Source organism: Dipodomys ordii, unplaced genomic scaffold, assembly GCF_000151885.1.
Source record: "Dipodomys ordii isolate 6190 unplaced genomic scaffold, Dord_2.0 Scaffold37, whole genome shotgun sequence".
Lineage (NCBI taxonomy): Eukaryota > Metazoa > Chordata > Mammalia > Rodentia > Heteromyidae > Dipodomys > Dipodomys ordii.
The window spans coordinates 9,915,643-9,939,595 of NW_012267253.1; the positions used below are offsets into that span (position 1 = coordinate 9,915,643).

A 23,953-nucleotide genomic window follows, 5' to 3' on the forward strand; every position below is an offset into this window, starting at 1 on the left:
TACCTCTCTTGTAGCTCTCATAAAATTTGAAACTTACTTCCCATAGTGTACTTAATTCTCTACTTTAGCCTTCCTCTAAGGTTTCACCTCAAACTCCTGGGGAACCAAGAATAGTGTTCTTTGATTCCTATATTGCTTACCTAATCTCTCACAGCAGGAGGGCAATGTTGAAGTAAATATTAATGAATGCACACCGAAGGATTAAAAAGGTAGCTGGGCTTTTGGATTTTCATCAAAGCCTACACAATTATGTAGATCTTAATGTATGTAGGAAATGAATGGGGCTATGTCATGAGCCTATCCTTGGCACATTGAAGAATTATATCCATTTTCTGATGCTTCTTCTTGCTTATCTTTTCTCAATGCTTTCGCATGAAGATGAAAAAATATTTGAGAAATATCTTTATGCAAAAAGTAAAAATCAATTTTAAGTAAAAATATGCACATGATTCAAGATATATGAACCATGTCTAAGAAGAACTCCAGCACAAGATTTGTGCATTGATAAATTATTTTAGATAGATTAAAAAACAAAGATTTCAAATCTGATCATAATTGTTTTCTAATTACAGCTCCTCCATCTGGACAAGAATAAAATCAGGCCTACTCCCAAGGTTACTTATAAGTAACTTAGGTTAATTCTGATTCCTAAGGTAAAAGGCAAACAATAGTTGTAGTTCTACAGGCAGATGTGCTTTGATATAGGTAAAGTGACAAAAGCTTCAGATTGTCCTGTTTTGTTCCTCTTACATAAGACTGTGAATAGTGCATTTCTCTATTGTTGTGCATTTGGGCCTGCTTGAATAATTATTTATTTAGGACAATTTCTCACTATGTAACCCAGGCTGGCCTTGAACACACTTTCCTTCTCCTTCAGCACACCAAATGCTAGATTTACAGGTATGCACCACCATGCCCAGCTTTGAGTGGTAACTTTTACTTCTTGTCATTGATGGAGTCAGAAAAAGGGAGGACCTGGGATGATTGAAGTACAGATAAAATCCTGGTCAGCCAGAAGTGTTTGGTGAAAAATGGCAAAGAGTTTTCCTCCAAGGACTCCACCTGTACCAGGGCACATGACTAGGCAATCTAAACTCAGAGCTGACTTCAGCCTCTGTTCATCCTCTATGGTGGGAGTGTGATGTGACTCTCAGGCTATATGGTCCACCCACCACCTCACAATCTCTCCAACTCCTGTTTATTAAAATCCACATGATTTTCTTTTCTTTTTTTTACAGTGAAAGCAGGGGTTATACTGGGGGAGATGGACATACAAAGCAACAAAGAAATAATCTTATAAATATGTTAGAAACAATCACATGAAAGAAAAAAAACATTTGAATACATATCTTAGGGTTCATTTCCCTAACATCACCTTACCTGACCTTTTCTGCTTGACTCAGACATACACTAGATATTGCAAATAAGAGAAACCATGGGACTTATGTTTCTTTGGGCCTGGCTTACTTCACTTAATATAATTTTTTCCAGGATTTTCAAATACCTGGCTCCTCTTCTTAAAATCTGCCTTCATTACCACAAATCACTCCATTCTCTAAATTCTTCTAGAACAAACATTCTGCCTCATTTATTTCCTTTACATTACATTACATCCTTCCTAGGAACGCATCTGTAGTGCTCATGGCTTGGGATAAATTTTGAAATGGGAAGAAGACTTACATGTCTTCTAGGCTCAGGAAGAATAATCTAGCCTTTGGAGAGATTTAGCTCTGTGTATGTGAATTCAGTTCTGACAGCCCAGATAAGAAAAATTTGCTCCCAGAAGGAAAAATTGTGGTTGCCATTATTATTATTATCATCATGTAATTATGAATAATATTATATTGATCACATATGTTTAATAATATTATTATGTAGCATTATCAATATTTTATACTAATATTTCATAATTATTAATATTTCATACTATTACTCCATATTATTTTTATATAATATGTTCTGAAACTCTTAATGGATGCCTGAAATCATGACAGCATCTAATCTGGTGGAGAGAAGGAATTCAATTTTCTGTGTTTTTTCATAGAAGGAGTAAAAATCATCACCATAAGCAATATTGCATAATACTTCAGAGCACTGGAGTAGATTGATATACTTGGATTGGTAAACAATCTTAATCTCTTTATGTGCAACCATTTACCAAAAATAATTACTAAACCAGTAACCCTTAGCTCACATCTGTAATCCTAGCTACTTAGGAAGCTGAGATCTGAGGATTATTGTTAAAAGCCAATCAGGGCAGGAAAGTCCATGAGACATTTATCTCCAAATAACCACCAAAAATCTGGAAGTGGGGTTATGGCTCAAGAAGTAGAATGCTAGCCTTGAGTAAAAAGCCTCAAGGACAGTTACCAAATCCTGAGTTCAAGCCCCCTGGCCCCGCTCCCTACATAAAATAAATAAACATCATTTTGGGGTGTTACTGAAGTAGTATGTACACTTACATAGATTTTTATGTCTACCTTACAACATAATCTTACATATTAAGGCCTATCACTAACTGTATTTCTAACTCACAATTGAAAAAAGTAATCTTACAACATCACTTGAAGGCAAAAATTTAAGAGTTTTGTGAACATCTAAGATTTGGGGTGAATTATTGTACCCAAATATGAATTATTCAACCCAAATATGAATGCAATATTGGTTGCTTTTATTGCATCAATTTGATGGATGTAACCTTCTATTTTAACTCCCTTTCTGTAAAACACAGGCCTTGCCTTATTATCCCATCCCTGCTCCCTACAGGGATTGTAACCATTCTGCCCTTTTCTATCTAGGCAGTGTATTTTAAAGCTTCTTTTCTTTTGTTTGTTTTTCCTCTAAGCACAAAAGGCACTCTCATCCAGGTTCTTTGCCAACTTGAGCAGTAAAAATAATAAATGAGAGGACAGAAGACTATGTGGACTTAAAAAAAATGCTCCAGCAAAGGTGACCCTGAAAAATCGTTATGGCACATTATCAATTAGTCAACATTCTCTGGAAAAAGGGTAAATGTTCTTCTTTTTGTTCCAGTTTTATATCTCATAAATCTAGTTAAAATACATCATTGGAAATGCATATGGTAATATCTAGATGAACTTATATTAGATCTATTTTCTTTTGGATTCTCCATGGGCATTTAAAATATCCTGGCCACCAATACAGAGAATGCACTCAAGATGACAAATTACCTCAATAAAACCTAACATGAAGAAACTCAGTCTCACATTTCCAGGGAGTAGAGAGGCTGTTTAAGGCAGTCTAATTCATAAAGCTAAAAACAAAACAGCCTTTCAAATGTTGAAGATGAAAGTCTATCTTTGGGAATTTTTCTACCCATGAGACTAGATGTGACACAAAATATTCATCATCAGAATTTAAATTTTAATATATGGTCTATTTAAAGGCTTCAGACTTCAACAGCTTTTGGTAGTTATTATATCACTCTGTCTTAATTAAGAAGTCACTGCATTCAATTAGGTTATGCCTTTGGATTGTCACAAAATTAAGTTTATATTCCCTAGGACTAAATGTATTTTTCATGTGAAGATAGATTTCTACAACAAATACATGTGATTGACAGTTCCACAGACACTAAGTTTTATTGTTTAAGTTACTTCTTTGTGCATGATAAAAATAAGTGAGTGAAAGGTATTCTTAAGTAGAAACTCTTGTTAGATTTTTAAAAATTTGAAATATAATCCAATTAGTAGAAGAGTTACAAAAAGGAGAAAATGAGAGTTCCAGGTAGTTTTTATTTTACTTCTGTCTCCTCTACTAAGAACTTAATTAAAATTTGGACAACTCTCAGAATCAATGAATTTGTATGAGTAATCAGATATTGACTAACGTGTACAATTCACTAGTTTTTCACCAGTCTTGACCTAATATGTCTATTATATGCTGTGATCCAATCTAGATTTCATTCGACACTGAATTTCCATGTCTCCTTTGTTACATCAGAGCTGCATTTCTTGGCCATTTATGCATTTCATACTTATGAAAAGCATTGGTCGTTATTGGGTAAGGTATGCCCTTTGGGTTCTCCATGATCAGATTATGTGTTTTATAGACATTATCAAAACTACCAGTGAAATGCTTTCTCAGAATATCTTATCAGGAAGTACATGAGATCAAGAGTTTTCTTTTTGCTGCTGCATGTATCTGGGCTCAAATACAAGTATTAGAAGGATTATGACATCCTTACAGTTACAACTGAGAGAATATTTTTTCTCGAAATTGGAAGTATAAATGTTATTCTATTAATGGAAAACAATTTTATCTGAGCTAGTAAAGGCTATATCCAGAGGGCAATGTCAGTGTCTAGAAGGTTATCATTACAAGGTTAATTAAGGACACAGAAGGCACATTTCATTTTTTTTCCTCTAAATTCTCAATGTTCTCAAAAATCACATGGAACAGAGGTGATCCATAAAGAGGCTGAGCAGTGTCTCCTAATACTAATATGCATAATGTTCTGTATATCTGCAAATATATCAAGGTTTTAGAGAGGCAGTGTGTCTACAAAAGTCCTTGATGCCAGGATATAGTATTTTAACCTTTTAATACTCGGTCACATTTGATCACATGACCATCTATTTCTAAGCTGGCAAGAAGAATAGACAGATGATTGGCCAAAAAGAAATGGCATGAGAACCATGAGACTGGTTAATGCTTGTTGCTCAAATAGTGACATTCAAATCCGAGATGATAAAAATCACACAGTAAGTTTAAAAATGTATATGTATTCATCAAAAATATATAAATATTTCTGGGAAATTTAACAAAAACCTCATAAGAAGATATAAAGCCAGTTGAATTGGGAAAGTGTTAAGAAAGAAAAAGTTTGCATTGAGTTGTTAACATGATTTATCTTCCATTAATCTCAGATAATTACACTACAAGGTACCAGCACTTTTAAAAAACTAGAAATCTTACTAAAATCAACTGAAAAGCATTTGAAGTTTTCTGAAAGCCTATTAATGTTCATCAAAGTGTAATTTTTGGCATTTAATCTTTCTTTTTAAAACTCTTTTCCATCTCACTTCCTTAAAATTGAAATTTATATTGGTGGTTATACTTTTTATATCTGATATGGTCAATTTATTTATAACCAGCAGGTAGATTCATTAATCTGATTATAATTTAAGAAAAGCCCTTCACTGCAATGTCAAGACAATACCTTTAGAAACTCTTATTTAAATTCATCATAAATAATTCTATGCTCTTGTTTAAAATAAATACTTTTATTGAAATGAAATTAGTATTTATCTACCTTGTAATAAGAATTTAACTTGTGGGGCTGGGAAGGTGGTTCAGTGGTAGAGTGCTTGCCTTGCATGCATGAGGTCCAGGGTTTGATTTCTCAGCACCACAAAAGCAGAAAAAGCCGGAAGTGACACTGTGGCTTAAGTGGTAAAGTGCTAACCTTGAGCTGTAGAGCTCTGGGACAGTGCCCAGGCCAGAGTTCAGGCCCCAAAACCGACAAAAAAATTTAATAATAACTTGCTAGGTATGGTGATGTACATCAATAATCCTAGCACTTTAAAGTTGAGAGAGAGAGGGAGAGAGGGAGAGAGGGAGAGAGGGAGAGAGAGAGAGAGAGAGAGAGAGAGAGAGGAGAAAGAGTGGGGAGGGAGGGAGGAAAGGGAGGGACTGATAGAAGAGGAAGGAGGAGGAAAGAAGGAAAGGAGGAGATGGAAGGGAGAGAGAAGGAGAGAGAGAACAAAGGAGAAAGAGAAGACATGAGATGTAAACCTTTTAAATTTTGTATTTATTTGTACTTATTTGGTTTGCATAAGGAAGGCAGATTTATCTTCTAAACACTTCTCAGAAGACAAATAATTATTTGGTTTAATTTGTTGATTATGTTACATGCAAACTCTAGGAAGTCTTTCAGGATTTGAGACAAAAGAGAAGTTGAGAGAAGAGTAAAAAATTGTGGAGGAATCCAATCTAAATCTTCCTAAAAGACATTTCCTTTATAGAAAAGAGAGGTGAAAAAAGGAGGTAAAAAAGGAAATTTAAATCTCTAGATACAGTGTACAGTGGAAAAATAAAAATATGAAGATTAAGAGTGAATAGGAATCTAGGACTCATGATTCAGAACTTCATTTTTCTCTTTATTAGTCCTAGAATATGGAATTGCTTAGCTTCCTTGCTTTGCTGCTCTCCAGCACTTGAGCCACACCTTCAGCCCTGTTTCTTGCTGTTAATTTATTTTTTAATATTTTTTAAATTGTATTGTGAAGATCCTGTACAGAGGGGTTACAGTTACATGAGGAAGGTAATGAGTACATTTCTTGTTGAAAATTGATACCCTCTCCTTTGTTTTCCTCTAACTATACCACCTCCCCCCACCTCTCTCACTCCTCCCCTTCCCCTCAAGTTGTAAAGTTCATTTCCAATATAGTGAGTGTCACTGTTACAATGGGATCATCCTGTGACCTTATTTCAGCACTTTGTTATTCCCCTAAGCACTTATCTCAATCTACAGTCCACTGGATCTCATACACTTGAGTACCTAGGATTTTAGGCTTGATCCACTGGTGCCTGGCTGAAAGGTTGCTATTTTTACATAGCATAGATTTAATCTATTTAGCAAAACTCCTTGAATGTACTAGTGATCAATAAATATCGATTTGTATTGGTTGGTTTCTAAGTAATAGAATTTGAGAATTTGTCCAAGCAAAAAGGACCAGTGAAAAGTCAAAACCAAATGAAGAAAATTCTTATTTATTAAATGTTTCAAAATAGAATTTATTCTTTAAATGTGTTTGTTTTCCACCACAAATATAGGGAAATTGTGCATTTTTAAATATTATTCTATTTCATTGAGGGTCTTTATATTAAGAATGATGTTATAAAACTCCATTATTTTGGCTTTATTGTAAAATGCATTAAAGTGAAAGAAAATTGTAGAATAGAAACAAAGAGAAAGGCAGAGACAGAGACTGAGACAGACAGAGGGACAGAGAAAGAGACAAAGACAAACAAGGAAAGAGAGATGAAGATAAAGAAGGAGAGAGTACACAAAAGGGAGAGGGAGAGGGAGGAGGAGAGGGAGAAGAAGAGAGGGAGAGGGAGGAGGAGAGGGAGAGAGAGAGAAGGCATAAGAGAAGAAGAAGAGAGAGGGAGAGGGAGAAAGAGAAGGACAAAATGTTGAATTGCATTTTTCTCCATCATTCACGGAAGTTTCTTACATCATTTGTATCTGATATGTATGTTTTTATCGGATAATTTCTGTTCTGTCAGCAATAAACATCTAATAATACAGTTGTTTTCTAAGGTCAACTGGGATTTTTGAATGATCTTGTCTTGTAGACAATGATTAATTTAGCTCTGTGAGAATCTGCCCTGATTACAATGGGCAGAATACTGATAGGAGACAGATAGTTTAGCCTTTAGTGTTAACAGTTTTCTGGAGGTCACAGTTTCATTGACATGTTTCCTAGGATAGAACATGAAAAATACTCCCATAAATCAAGTCAAAAATAGAACAAAGCAAGCAGCTTAGAGCCAAACTGTATGAGTTTCATTTTAAAAATGAGACAAGTCGTGTTACATTAAAAAGATGAAATAGCCTTGTTAATATACCATCCTTTGCTTTTGGTGTACTATAGAGAATAATATCTGGAAAATAGCTGCATATTATATATTTGACAGTCAAAGCAGGCCAAAGAATCCAACACTCATCAAACTATCTAAAGTACTTATTGTTTTTTAGATTTTTAAAAACTAATATGTCTTACAACAACAAAAATATTCTAATATATGTTAAAAATCTAGGTGATGGAGAATGTAAAAACAATTGAGAAATCTAAGAATAGATCTTATGTTTCAATTTCCTTGGACACAAATTCTTTGAATCTAAGTTGAGAATTTCAGGCAGGCATATGAACTGTATGTCTCCATAAAGTGTTTGTTATGCTTCATCATTGAAAATATCTCCAAAGTCCCAGATAGGTTGAATGCTATGAAAAAATATAATTAACAGGAAAAGTTATCAGAGTTCAACACTTGTTCTAGGATTTCTTAGAATATATGAAATTTATTATGGAAATTTTTGATTAATTGACGGCTATGTCAAACAGATGGCAAATATTTATGAAATAAAATAATTATTCACAAAGCCTAAGCATATATTTTGGCTAAGAAAAACAAAAAACACCAGTAAAAGAAAGTAATTTGCCCCAGGAATTAAATAAGGAGTCTAGAATTAGTCAATTGTTAATTGTCTATGATGGGTCAAGCCCTTGCTATTATTTCTTTTGTTAAACTCTACCCCAAATTGGACATCTATTTTGAAATGTTTTTACTTGTTTTGGACTGGTTCTTAGTTTCTACAAGAAATTTATATTTTTTACTATTTCAGGTTTATAAGAAGGACATTGGGTCATGTGTTTACTACTGGCTACAGTCATACATAACCAGAATATACAGCTACTCTTCTACTAATGTGTCTTTCTTTCAAAGATGCATTAAGGATTCTAATATTCTAATTTTACTAATCTATACATGTTTACTTAATTTGCTGATTAGGTTTTCATACCTACTAGTGAGTATTATTGTTTGACAATTTTTGTCAAGACACAATAAATATTGTTTTTGTGAGTAAACTATCATCATTATTCCATGTGTTTTTATTTAAAACATATATAGCATATGTGGATCAGCAGAAATAGCACTGAGACACAGAATAACAGATACCTATGATTGTTATTATAATCCATGACATTTTAGCTATACCATGCTGCAAGATTAACCTAATAATCTGTGTTAATTCCTGTCTCCATGGCATAAACATGTATAGTTTACAGACAAAAGACCCCAAGTATAGTATCGACTTAGCTACTAGCTAGCAGAGTAAAAATCATCCAGCAAATCACATGACTTTTTCAAAATTCTATCTGGTGTTCTGATTAATGAAGAAGCTAGAACAGAACATGGAACTTTTGCTCCTTCAAGTGTTATGATTATAATGAAGTAGATTTCTTAGTTAGTCACTCTTAGTAAAAAAAAAAAGTGAAATAACCAAAGTTACCAAATTTAATCAATACTTCAGGATCAACATAGAAAACTCTGGATAAAAAAATGACTTATATAACAAATGCATTGTTGGGGACTTGAATTTACAAATCAATTCATCTAAGCTAATTGTGTAAAATATAAAGGCAAATAACCAGTAGGGCTTCTCTGAGGCCTGAAATATTTTACTATCTTTCACCAATGAAAATAAGAGCTTCAAATTAGAGTTAATACACAGAAGACCTTCCAGCTGAATGGTGTGGTTGTGGTGTTTTTTGTTGTTGTTGTTGGTTTTTTTTTTTAAGTCTTCTAAGGGTTATTCTTGTCCTCCCAGCCCTCATCACAACATTCCACAGTTGCTCCTTTCTTTAAAGTAGCAGCAATTAAACTCTACTACTAACTGTGACAGTTAGGGCATTTCATTTGACCTAGCCAGACTAATTTTTTAGCAATCAAATATCATTGTCTTTAATTTCAGTATATTCCTACCACAGGTTTCCAGTTCATTGGTATCTAGTGCCTCCTAGTGAAACACCATAAAATTATTGTGCTGGGGAGGAGGGAAAGGAGGGAGAGAAGAGAGAATAGAGAAGGGAAGAGGGAGGGAGACAAGAAGCGAGAACAGAAAAAAATCGGAAGATGAAGAGAAATGAGAAAACAAAAAGTGAAGGATATAGGATATCTTTTATTGGGTTATATTATATATTCCTATTTTGTCACATCTCTCTTAGTTGTTTTTTTTAACATGAACTGTTTGATGGTTTTTTGAATACTTTCACTGTCTATTTCTTCTTGGAAATCCCATCTAAGTAAATACAAGCATCAAAAATCTCCTTAAGCTAATTATTTGTTTTCACTAGAAAATCAGAAGTGACACTGTAGCTCAAGTGGTAGAGCCCTCCCCTTGAGCTGAAGAGCTCAGGGACAGCACCCAGGCCCAGAGTTCAAGCCCCACAACTGACCAAAAAATAAAAAAGAGAGTTATTGAATTATTTATTTGCATAGTGTACTATGTACTACTAATTCCAAAATTCCTCTTTGAAAATTTTTGCCCTTTATTTCTATTTCGTATTTTATTCTTAGCTAAATCTGAAATATTCTCATATTTTTTTTTTGCTGGTCATGGGGCCTGAACTCTGGGCCTGTGCACTGTCCCTCAGCTCTTCAGCTCAAGCACCACTTCCAGCTTTTTCTACTTATGTGGTGCTAAGGAATCGAACCCAGGGCCTCATGCATGCAAGGCAAGCACTCTACCACTGAGTCACCTTCCCAGCCCCTCTCATATTTTTCTATGTATAATCTGCTTAATTTCCAACATTTAAAAATGATCTTTCTAATTGGAAGTGTAAGCCTGGATCTCTTTTGTGGATCTCGAGTTAATGTGCTAGCTTAGGAATAGAATGGATATCTGACAGTGAGAAAGTATAAAAGAAATTGTTTGGCATTCAGTGGCATTCAAGTGAATTCAGAATTTTATCTTCAAAGATTGCTGTTATTTGGTTAGAGTAATCTAGACTTTGGGCAAATGGGATGATGTTAGGCTTTATGGATTAATGTTATGGGAAGAGGAGGCTCTATTTTGGTTGAGAAAAAAATTGCAGTGTAACTGTAATCAGGGGCAAATCAGAAATTAATGATGTATTATATTCTTGAGATTTACCTGGCATGCACCAAAAATTGGCTTCTCAGCTTTAAATGGTTTGCACACAATATTATTTCAGTACTTCGCTCCATGCTCAGAAAATAATGAAAACTAAGTCTGCTATTCAGAAAAAATTCAATATTTATTCTAAAATGTGAACTGTTGGATATAGGAATACCTCATATTCTCCAAAAGAGCATAAAATTTACCTCTACTAATTAGTTTCCCGATGAAAGCCATCCAGACAATTACAGGGTAATACCACTGGTCAATGCGTTAGGTGCTTTTCATTAAAGGTATAGTGTTGCTACAGATGAATTGCTTCATATAAAAGCACTTACCACAAAGCCCTATAATGGAAGGTTAAGTGCTATATTTAATTACTAATTTCAACCCTTATTACCTATATTTTTCAGTGCAGGCACTTTAAAAGGAACCAAATATAGTCTGTTGGTTCCTCTCCTGCTTCTTTGATGATAGGATTTGGTGGTAAAAGCATTAGTCAGGTGCTTTTCTAATGAATAACAACCCCTTGCTTCAAATTTTAAAAATAAAAATAGCCACACCACAGACCAATAAAAAGCCATACTACACTAGACCTTGATATTGAACTCATATTCAAAAATCCCTTTGTTCTAAAAGCTTCAATCTTTATAACACACAAATTAAAAGTTGTGCTCAGCCTCTTATGGCCTTCCTGGCAAGGAAGTTCCAGGAGAAAGGGGTATTTGAAATTTTCATAACTATTTTCTTCTCCTCTAGCATCACGCTAAAATTCATATAGAGCTGATGATTATTTGATTTTTTTTAAGTGTGCTGGCACAGGGACTTGAAAACTGTCCCTGAGTTTTCTCGCTTAAGGCTGGCACTCTACCACTTGAGTCACAGCTCCATTTTTGGCTCTTTGGTGGTTAATTGGAAGTAATAGTATCATAGATTTATTTTTTTTACAAACTGGCTTCAAACCACAATCCTCAGATCTCAGCCTCCTCTTTGCTAGGATTACAGCATAAGCCACCAGCACCTGCCCTTAATTAAACTTTTGATGGTGACTTTTCTGAGTTTTTACATATAATTAAATCTTTGTATGTGTATTTTATATCAAATTGGACATTAGCCTGTAACAAGAAAAGCAGGGACCAGACCAATTCTTGATCCTATACACAGTTATCTGTGTATGCAGATAAGATTATTGATAAGATTATTAATCACATAGAATGAAGTTATGAGATAAGGAAACATTGTTTACTAAAATGTATGGAATGTATTATCACTCCAGATTTGGATCATCTCTATTTGTGATATATGTATATATATATATATATGTAACCATATTTCTGTTTGTAGATGTAATGTGCATATAGCTAACATAAAATAACAAAATAAAACAAAAGTTAGTTAATTTAGTTTTCTCAGAATTCCCCAAATTACATTGAGCAGAACTTCCTCTAGATAGGTAGGTAAATATTACTAATTTCAAACAATAACAGAAATTATTAATGGTTCTTAAAGGCAACATGTTGGGCAGTTCTCGTAAAACTTAGGAAACACAGATGATTTTTAAAGCATTAACTCTTGAAACAAAGCTAGACTTTGAGATGCCATCCTATGCTACCAATTGGAAGGAATGTTGTTTATCCAAGTTCAAGTCTACAGTTCACAGGTGATACCACTCTGGGCCAAAGCCTAGATGTTATCTTTCCCACTTTATATCACATCAAATGCAATAACTTCCTCTCAGAAAACAGGGACTGACAAATCTGTATTTTGGGAAAATTGTCTTTTATAATTCCAACGTGGTTGTAGATATTAGTTTTTGAAAAGTATGTATGTATTAGGATTTCAGTGAATGCAATAGAATTGTCAGGCTGTACGTGTAATACATATGCTTTAAAATTAATTTTCTTTCAGATCTTCCATTCCCTTATTCTACTATAGTTACCAACAGAAGTACTATGTTTACATACTTGTTGTGTAAAAGTTGTGAAAATTCCCAGGATACCAATTTGGAAAATATTTTTGAGTGCTTATTATTTGCCAGTATTATAACAGACCCTTTCAAATTTACTTCCTTTCAAATTTTATCATATAAAAGTTTTATCTTATGCAAAGTTAAAAAATACATATATTTCCCAAAGTATAGTCTTATAGAATGATTTAGAACTGGGACTTGAAGCTGGAAAATGATATGAATCGAAGCACCAGCCACATTTCATTTCCTATTGTGAGACAGTACTAAGGAAAAATTAGGATTTATGTAATACATTAGTGATATCATTAAATTTCTTCTTCCAAGTGGCAGGTAGTTGTAACAGAAGAGTTAATTCTATATACACATGGCTATCACTTTCCTTGTGACAGATGAAAAATTGTTTTATACTGGCTCTGTATACTGTATTATAGTGAGCTATATAAAACACCATCAATTTTACAGACTTCAAATGAGCAATGGATAGTTGTATCCAGAATCCTCACAGAGTTCCATGGTTACATGAAAACAAGAGACTCCTTGTACATACATGTTCTGTCTGCTAATTGACAGTGCCTTTGTACTAATTACTGCTGATTCTGATGCTCTCTGCTGGCCTCCTGCTCTTCCTACATGATTCGTGAATCCCAACTGTGCTTTACCATCAAAGGAATAGTCTAGCCTTGCTTTCTCCAGAAAAAAAAAGAAAGGTGTTATAATCTATTCTCCCTTGGTTTAAAATTTTACCTTTGTTACTTTTGACAAAGCCTTTCCTTTGTTCAAATGCAAGGATTCAGTAAAGAAAAGAGTTTTGACGTGATATGCCTTTGATGTGTGCTTTTTTTTGTTTGTTTCATTGATGTCCTAGATTTTGCAAACGATAGCATGTGCCTTCAAGTTCACCTATAAAATGCCATTGGTAAACGGTAGCAAGAACAGTCGAGGACAGAATTACATTGACATGACTCTAAAGTCCAATAAATATTTGATGGTTTCTCAGAAAATCATATTTTGGAGAAATGGACACAAAACAGTGCTTTTGTTTTTCAGTTTGTGTTTCATAAAAATCTTTCCCAGATACATATTTACTGGCATACCTGCAGGGTAGCGCTCAATCACGGGCCAGCTGTCCACCTGTAACGTGGCATTGCCGCCACTCCTTGTGAATCGCACTACATGGTATTTCCCATCATTAATGATTGCATTGGACTCTTCAATGGCGATGTCGTCTGTCCCAACATTAAACTTAACCCCAATTTTGCCTTGATGCTGGAACAAAGGAAAAACAAACAAACAAAAAAACCCGAATTAGCTCAGATTGATCAGTAAGCATTCAAGAATTGCAAGATCTTATTCAAGAGCATGCTCTGGATGACAGCTGTTTGCCTCTGATTTTTACATCTGAAAAAAACTGCATGTAGTTAAAAAAAGAGGCAAAACTCTTAATATTTGGGCAAATCTGAGCCATCTTTTTCATAGATAATTAATATTCCAAAAGACACACTTTTCTTCCCAGAGGCTGGCCATGAGGAAGGTGCCCAGCTGCCAGTATAAAAGGACATCCTTTCAAGTCCCTTCCCACAGCCATTAGTCCACTCTCCCCATTTCACAAGAAAAATGAGACTTGCTATTCTCCCTTTTAACTGGAAAAAATAAGAACATTAAGGTCTGTTTAGAAATAAGTGCCAAATGCTCACAATCCAGGAAATCATTCTAAAAGGAATGGGACATCAAGATAGGCATTTAATATGTGCAATTTCTTATTCATTATTTACAAAATTACCGAATGCTAATAACAGCCTAAAATTTCTTCAGCATGTTTATTTTACAGATGATAAAACTATGACATAAGAGATACTAAGAAAGACTTGATTGAGGCCATGTGAGTTCATGGAGATGGATTAGAAATAGGATTCCATTGCTTCTTTTTCAGATTAAGCCATGATGAAGCTAAAAAGAAAGTTATTTATGAACTATCACAATTGGTCTAAGAAACATTTCACCAAGCATTCTAAGTGTAGAGTTGTGGCGTTTGGCTTTGAGTTTCAGAGCATGAGGTGGCAAACAGAAACATGTGCTGTGTCTCATGCTGCTGAGAAGTGGGACCAGCAACTCCATGATGAGTTCAGTCCATTTGCAAAGCATGAGAAGTTGCCATTTATTCCACAGTGCAGAATACCTACACTTTTGTCAGAACCCAGAACCTCGGAGTGTTTCTAGCCTGCCTTTCATCAAACCTTAGTTGAGAAATGGCATGGGGGGAGAGGGTTGAGAGGACAGACAGCCATCCATTCCTATAGAAATTTTAAGCCTGAAGGATTATTTGACTATATTCTCTTGGTGCCTTGCTGGATTCTCATCCTTAAAATGAGGTGGGCCAGATAATGTTCCAAGTTACATTGAGAAGCGTTGTTGGGAAGGGAGAGGGTGGCAGAGTCATGGGTATGACTGCATTCATTGAAGGGAAGGGTACACATTATTTGTGACATTGTTCATTGATTGTCCTGTTGATGCAAACATCCTGAGCTTATTTGTTTTTTCTCCTTGCTGTTACCTACCATCCCTACAGGCTCTCTCATGAAAAAGTAGTTTGATGTTTTATGTTTTGTTTTTACTTTCTTTAGGCTGGAGGGATAAGTTTGACTTTAAAATGTACTTCCTTTTGTTATATAACCTACACATCATATCTCTTAAAGTCTTACAATTTCCTGTAGTGTTAAACTGTAACAATACATTGTAAAGTATAAATATATGCAAAATATGAAAATACCTCATTTAAGTAATTTATTGAAAATGAGCAAATAGAGATCCTGCTACAATGAGAACTTTATGAGTATGCATAAAATATATGTGATACATGCTATTAAAATTTTTAAGAAGTCTCCATAAACCCATGAATAAGATTTTTATTTTGATTAAAATATGAAAATATTGATTACCCTAATTTTTCTACAGAATTACCAGAAATGGCTTACAATAGCATATATTTAAAATGTAAAGATAATAAGATATGAGCAGAAATTTAAAACAAAACTAATTTCAAGGGAAACATACCAAAAGTCTGTACACGTATTAAAACTGTTCTTCCCATGTTGACTCAGGTTATTTTTATTATTATTATTATTTGTTGTTGTTGTTGGCTGTGGGGCCTGAACTCTGGGCCTGGGTACTGTCCCTCAGCTCTTCAGCTCAAGGCTAGCACTCTACCACTTGAGCCACAGCGCCACGTCTGGCATTTTCTGCTCATGTGGTGCTGAGGAATAGAACCCAAGGCTTCATGCATGCAAGTCAAGTGCTCTACCACCAAGCTACCTTCTCAGCCCTGACTCAGATTATTAACAGTCAAATATGTATTTAGTGTTCAAAATGCTTAATAAAGACCAAGTCTGGTATACCTCATAACAGTTCCACGAGGAAGTAATATTTTTGACTCCATATTATACATGAGAAGACTGAGGCACAAAATGGTTATGTAACAACAAGAAAAAAAATATCTATGATTCAAGGCCAGGCAGTCTGATTCAAGACCCCAGGCAGGGTCTGTGCTGTCAATTACTACACAGTCCTCAATAGAAGAGCACTGGGTAATCTTATAGCTACATTTATGAGAGTTGGTAAATCTTGTGAGTTTTTTGCTACCTGTTTTATCTCCACTGCTAAAATAGAAATAACATGGGAGTTTGGATTGTCATTTGGTTGGTAGACATGGATCAATGCCTACTTGAAATCATTTTGTGATGCACTGTAAGCAATTAAGACGTTAAAATGAAGGGTTAAAATGAGGAGATTTGTTTGTTCGTTTCAGTTCCAGCTTGGTGGCAAGTCTAAAAGCAGATTGTAGTTTCCATTTTCACAAAATTAAGTACAAAATTGCTTAAACTAGACTTGAAAGGAGAATTGCATTAAAACCTATTTCTAGGGCCCTGAAGCCAGATCACCAAAAAAGGAAGGAAGACCAAGCCAGGTGGCTTACATGTGTAATCCTAGCTATTTAAGAAGCTGAGATAAGGAGGACCATGGTTCCAGGGGTAAAAGTTTGTGAGTTTCTGTCTGAACAGAGAAAGCTGGACTGGATCCAGGCCAGCTCAGACCCAGCAAGATAATACCTCAAAAATAACCCAAAAGAAAGGATCTCATCTGAGGTATGGCTCAAGTGGTAGAGCTTTTGCCTAGAACTCATGAAGCTCTGAGATCAAATACTAGTAAGGTTCAAAAGAAAAACAAACAACAACAATGACAAAACAAACAACAACAACAAAACAAAGCAGGAGAAAAGGCCAAGGTCAGAGTGATCATTAGAAGCAAATTTCAAGATAGAGTCTGGATTTGCAATGTCCTTTCCAAGTGGAAGATTAGTGTACTCTTATCTGGACTGCAGGGAGAAAAGACTTGAGTGGAGCAGCTCAGAAAGTTTTGTAGGTGTCTTGTGGAATTTGAAGCGGTGGTAGCAGTCCCTGGTAACCTGAGACTTCACTACCCTAAGATATCTCCAAGAACGATTGAATCCCTGATGACAGAACAAAGATGCTACAGAACCTCAGGCCACTTGTGTGTTTGTTAAGACAGAGGACTCATGAATAGGAACTGTGGATCAGAAGTTTGACCCCCAGCACAGATTCATGTTAGATATTGTTCAGTGGGCCCACTGAGGAGGAAAGAAATCAGCAGAAAGAACTTGGAGTCTTGCAACTGTGGATTCCCAATGGCTGAGGTAGGAACCCTAAATGACTAGCCTTCGATTGGAGGAAATTTTAGGTAAGGAAATTTTAGTGCTGGGATTTAAAAATCTAAAAACACTCATTTGAAACTGTTCCCTCTCTACCCTTGCAAGCTTCAAGCCTTGGCTGAGCCCAGATAGATGTTAGCCAAGCAAGGTCTTTTCTGTCCCTCACTTGAATCCTTCAGGGAGGAAGAGGAGAAATGACAGTCATGGAAGGAAAAGGAAAATCAATTGTGTTTTCCCTCTCAGTGCAGGTATCATCTCTGGTATGGCTTAAGCGGAGTTAACGGGTTAAGTTGAAGCATTTGCTATGAACTGGAGTTATTCTCCATGTCTAAAAGTGAACAGATGGCTCTTACTAGCTGGTCGTGACCAAGGTAATGTCGACACTGTCCATAAACTTCCTCAGGGGGTCAGGAAGAACTCTTTTTTCAGAACAGGTTTATAGTGTGGTCATAACCTAGGCAGCAACTCTTGCCATGAAGATATTTGCTACTCTGGTGTTGCCTATTTAGAGGGATTTTATTTTTTTCCTCTAAAGTACACGTGTCTCTTACTTGTTCTGATAGCAAGGCCATGATCTATTTTTCCTCAGACTTATATTTACCAAGGGAATTTGAATTCTGTGAATAGAATCACTATAACGCTAAAGCTGAAAAAAAAAGAAACCCAAACTCAAAACAAAGTTTTGCAAGTTTAACTTTTTTTTCAGTTTTTACAGTTTCCTGCACTTGAAATATACAATGCTCATCTGCTATAGTGTAAAAGTTCCTAGATTTTATAGGTTTTGTTTTTTTTTGTAACAAAATAAGGAAATAATTAAGGAACAATGAAGGTCAATGATGCCCAGAAAGCTCCTGACTTTTAAATGATTCCTGTCTATTCTTGAGTATGTTGATCTTCTTAACTCTACTTTCAGTACCTTTGACCTGTCACTGACTTAAACCCTGCAGAGTTGGCTAGGATAAAGCTGAACAGTACCCCAGGAACTCTAAACAATAGATCGTTCCCACTTAGGACACTCTCTACTTTAGTTTAAACTGCATGAAAAGTCCTAGAAAAACAATTTGAGCATAAGTGATAGCCAAAGGGTCATTTTCCTCTGAAAATTAATACTTCCATATTAATATTACTATCAAATATATCTTTTAAGGTCAATATTAGGTTTCCCTTCAAAAACTATAACTGTCCTCAAAACAATATCCTCAAAACATGTTGACAGGATATTAAGTCATTTCAATTACATAAACAATAAATCTTGTTAAACTTTCTTGCCAATGGATAATTATAATTTAAACGAATTCATTTCGTATTCTTATTTTCCAGGATTAAATGTGATTGTCTTGGGCAAATTCTCATGAATATTGCATTAGCAAAACCAGCAGTCATTTCACTGGACATGTAGCGATCTCTCTGTATTATCTGTTTCTCCCTTGAAATGAATAACAGGCTCAGACCATAATTTCAATAATCTATTATAAGAATATCAGTAATGAGGCATTTATAATTTAATGAAGTCTTTCCATGGATTCATTAAATAAATAGTGACAAAGGTAATTATTGATTTTCCCTCACAAAAGCTCATTTCTGAATAAGGATTAGAATTATTAAACCAATTTAAAAAGAAATATCATGAAATACGACACCAGGAAGACACTTGAAAGTTCTAGGAAGTGACTATGCAATTTAGTACCCTATCTAATTCCATGTGAAATAACACTCATTTGAAAAATGTTTGAACTAAGATAACATGATACCTAGGGCATACTTCAAGCAAGAGGCTAACACGACACAGATACAACTATATTATCATTTCCAAATCAGAATATACATATATGAACATTTAACTTTATATACAGTATGCAGAAATACCACACTAAATATTAGTTCACAGTTTTCTTTCCCCTATTCTGGGGATTTTCTGTAGAGGTGTTTGGCTCAACAAAGCCAAGAATAAGAGCTCAATTTAAAAAAATGGAAAACTGTCTCCTTTTATGTACTTATTTACCAACCTCTTAAAGAGTAGCCTCAGGAATGAACCCAGGGGCAGGGAGATAGGTGGGAGTCCTGTTTATGTTCTGTAAGCTTCTGCTATGAGCACCACACTGTTACAGATTCATACTCCAGGGTCCCACTTCAGAGAGAAAAAGACACCAACAGAAAGCAATGCCTTCACGGCCACACTCAATTAAGAATCCAGGATGACTTCTATAGTCCAAATTTACATTGTTGATTGAAATCAAACTCAGCCTGAATATTATGCTTTGCCCTCTAGAGATGAATCCTCACCTGGGAAGGGAGGTTTTAAAAAATGGGGGTGGCATTTGGGCCTGCAGTCACTATTGCTAGAGGAGCAACTTCTCAAAGACGCTCAGAGAATCCCCCGTTCTCTCCTATCAGAATCAATGCCCCTGTTTCTCCTAAATACTCATTTAACCCAAACACATTTCCATATGAAAGACTTAGAGGCCCTACTGGCTGGTAAAATGTGTGCTTACCAGTCTAGATGCTCTGCTATCTTAAGTAGTAGTGCTGTTTTTGCTTGAACGTGGTACTAAGCTGTTAATACCACCCACCCCCACTCCAAAGCACCATGGTTTCAAATAAAAGACATTCCTGCTTTATCTTCTGATTTTCCTGTTGGATAGTATCTTTTTATCCAGTTAAAACAGAGGTTATTGAAACCCATAGAAGCAAAAAGTCATCCCCACCCCAGAGTAGGAAGTGCCTGAGCCCAGCCAGGCGCATTGGGAGAAAGGTCTGCAGGGTCTTGGGAAACCTCCTCTGTGTAGCAGGAACAAGCCTGCACAGGGGCCAGTGAAGACTCAAACAGCACCTACGGGCTAATGTTTTCCTTTCCTCTTACCTCTCTTTCCAGCCCCTAAGTATTAGAGTTGTGTTATCTACAGTGTTATCTTGCCTGTCAGCATACCCACAGCTCCTAGCATACCTGAAGGAAAATGCCATTATCTCTTTCCCATTGGGAAATTTAATGATGTCTCCTAAATGACGTCCCTAGTAAGTATGAGTATTAGAATCTGGCCAAGTTGGTGGAGCTCTCTAAGAAGGAATGACTTTAACTGTGTTGGTAATTCAGAAAGACCTTGGTAACAAGGCAACTTTAGAGTTCCTGCACAGTGAAGCTTTCTTTCTAGATAACTGGATTTTTGTAGGGACACACAATACGGTATAAGAAGTGGGAAAAGAGTGAGGGCCATGCTACAGCAGAAATATCTCCTTTAAAGTACCTAGTTTTTGGTCAGTTACGGGGAATCTATTTAAAAAAATAATTTTCCTTATAAAGTCCTCACTAAAGACAAGATATATTTTCTAATATGCCCTAATTCTACAGACTATGACAGCTGCTTTAGTCTGTGAAACTCTATCCTGAAATGCCACTACCTCACAGATACTTTCCCCTCTTGGTCCTTAAAGAATCTAGTGAACTTTGTAAGCCTGTGACAGTCTTTCCTCACAGCCTCCCTTAGAAGTTTTTACATGCTTGTCTACTGCCCCCCACCCCAATTATATGCCTGTTTAAACCTTCTAGTAACTTGAGGGTAGGGAAAATGTTATGTATTAACTATGGTATTTTTCTAATAGACTATTCGAATAGATTATATCTAATAGACTACCTTTACATTATTTTCCAAAAATACATCTTCTTTAAATTGAAATATAATTCATATTAAAACCCACTCTTTTAAAGCCTATGGTCCAGTGGTTTACATTTTACTCACAAGATGTGCAACTATATCTACTATTAAATTCCAAAATATTTATATGCGATATGCTATTTTCAAATGAGGAAACACATCTATTTTAGCATACTTAATGATTGCAAGGCACCTGTGGTCTATTATTACTACTGCTATTATTGTTATTCCTCTGGCAAACAAATTTAGCTTCATAGCGAGCTAATGCTTCAACTATACAGTCCTTGCAGTTTTGCTAGAGGACATAATATCTCATTACCCTTCACAAAGACTTGCCTGGCAAGACAACTAGTTTAGAAATGAATAAGCTAAGGACCAGAAACCATGAGATTCAAAGTCAGAACATTTGCCTACTAGTTGGATCTAAAACCTAATTGTGCTCACTGTGGGGTGAAATGTGCTACAATGGTTGTATATAAAATGAAGACTAGGTGGGGAGGATTGGGTGGGGGGGGGGGAGGCTGGGAAGGGATGTGAAGGGTAAACAAAGGAGGAGGCTGCAATGCTTGATAAGAAATGTACGCATCAACCTACCCATGTAATTGTAATCCCTCTGTACAGTGTGTTCACACAAAAAAAGTGAAGACTGTTTGATTAGACAAAATCTGTTCCTCCACACATTGTCATAACATTATGGTTCTAAGAAAAAGCTCAGAAGAAGGCAAAGCAATAAGAAAGAGAAAACAAGACATTACAAGATCAGTTTTTTGAAACATACCAAACACGCATAAATGTGAATTTACGTCTCCATTAGATTTGTTTTTTCAAAATTTATAAAACAGATGAATGCCTGGATGTTGTTTCTTTTTAAATTAGTGCTTCTCTGATTTGGGAAGGGAATGTGGATATTCTGTGAGGTTGATATATATCAGTAACTTGTGAAGTCTTTAGTGAAATATACATGGTCCCTCCCAAGAAATTATAGTCTCTGCCTGCAGGAATGGTGGAAAAGTGGAAAGACTTGTTTGTGTTAGTAATAAGCATTTCTTTGTCAAGTATGTAGAACCTGGTGGTATGAATGAAAAGGTAATGATGAGGTCCCTTCAGAAAGAGAGATAGACACAGACAGTGACAGAGAGGCAGAGTTTCTGAGCTCTGTCAATAATATGATAATCCTTCAATATTTCTATTTTTTACTACTATCTCTTTTGCATAAAATTAAATTGAGAATAAGATAACATTGGTGTAATATGAATTGACTGACTCAGTTGGTGTAACTTTAAATGGGTAAAGAATCCTGATATTCATTTCTGAAATCTCTATTATAATTGTTTACATTAACCAAACTAGTACCCATTCTATCTCTGATATAAAGTTATCAGAGAAAGCATTGTAAAACTACTGTGAAGCTTTCCAGTGTAGCAGCCATGGATCAAAGATACATTGAGCCTTTGTTGTAATAGTGTGAATAGCATGCCTCTGAATGGAATCTCCACTACAGAAGAAAACTAACTTATCTGCTAAGTGGGGGTCATCTTGTTGATATCATTAGTATTGTACCCCTATGGACTAAAACAGTAATCAGAAAAGCTCTGGACTTCAATGTCTTTATGTGTAAAGAATATGTTTCATTATTAACTTTTCATCCCTAAAATAGAAGCACATAAACACAGCAAGGAATGGGCATTAACTTTGTCTTACATAGCATCCATCATTCATTAGAGATAGACTTGGCCTAATGTCCTGGAATCATGACAAATACCTAGGGTTGGTGTCATTTCAATACTTGCTGAAATTACATTTGGCCAATCAGAAAAAAATGGTTTTAGTTGTTGTTATTTATGAGTTTTGCTTTTTTTAAATTTAAATTTATTTTTATTTTTTGGCAGTTACATAACTTGAACAATTTATTAATGAGAGAAGGAGAAATGCAGTGATCCTTAGCAGTCACTCCTTGGAACGAGGCCCTGGCTTCCCTTGCAGTATTATCTTTTTCCCTCATGTCCTTATGAGTTTTTTTTTAATTATTAAAATAAAAATCCTTACTTGGATGTTGAATTTACTTTGTTCACGTTGCATGGCCATTTAGAAGATTGTACAACAAACATTTCAGGTGCTGATTAAAATTATAACATTTGCTTTCTTTCCTACTTCTTTCCAATTCCTTGTCTTTGGATCATTACAGGATTTTTTTTTTTTTTTAATCCTGTTGTGGGGCCTGAACTCTGGGCCTGGGCGCTGTCCCTCAGCTCTTCAGTCAAGGCTAGCACTCTACCACTTGAGCCACAGCACCACTTCCCGCTTTTTTCTTTTTGCTTATGTGGTGCTGAGGAATTGAACCCAGGGCCTCATGCATGCAAGGCAAGCGCTCTACCACTGAGCCACCTTCCCAGCCCCTACAGGATTTATTTTTAATCTCCATTATTAACTGGTTCTGGAAAAAAAAGGATGTTCTGTGCAATGATGATTTTGGCATCTATACAATCAAAAGTTTTTCTTCCTACCAAAGAGTTCTGAGGTTGTTTACGAATTTCATTTACCTATGTATCCGAATCATCATTTTTATGGATAGCTGACTACATAATTATAGTCTGGCTCTAATACACCCTATTTCCAAAGCTCAGAGCACAATGTTGTTAGGTAGTCCTTTGATAGTAACTTTAGTCTTCTGCATGGTAAATGTTACCTTAGTAACTGGGCCATAGGTAAAAAAAATATTAACCTTTGTAATATTTTTAATCTTTGCAAAGCATTATAACCTATCAAGAGATTATGAATTATACTCAATGACTTTTTTCATATACATTAGATACAGCAATTTGGTAGTGGAAACATTTCTCTGGAGGGGACATCAATTTTTAAAATTCTTTTTTTTCCTTTGAATCATGACTTGCAAGCAAAAAAGTAATATTTGATGGACTGACTTCATAATAATGCTA

At 35.4% G+C, this 23,953-nt stretch overlaps 1 protein-coding gene across 5 annotated transcripts in view; it reads right to left on the reverse strand.

The window, feature by feature from the left end:
• The window catches only part of Nrxn1 (neurexin 1), a 1,024,002-nt gene that overhangs the window by 141,653 nt on the left and 858,396 nt on the right, over positions 1–23,953 (reverse strand). For all 5 annotated transcript variants that reach the window (XM_013018013.1, XM_013018015.1, XM_013018014.1 and 2 more), the window contains one exon: positions 13,736–13,907. In XM_013018013.1, the coding sequence (XP_012873467.1) occupies positions 13,736–13,907 (172 nt within the window). The remainder of the gene's footprint in view (positions 1–13,735; positions 13,908–23,953) is intronic.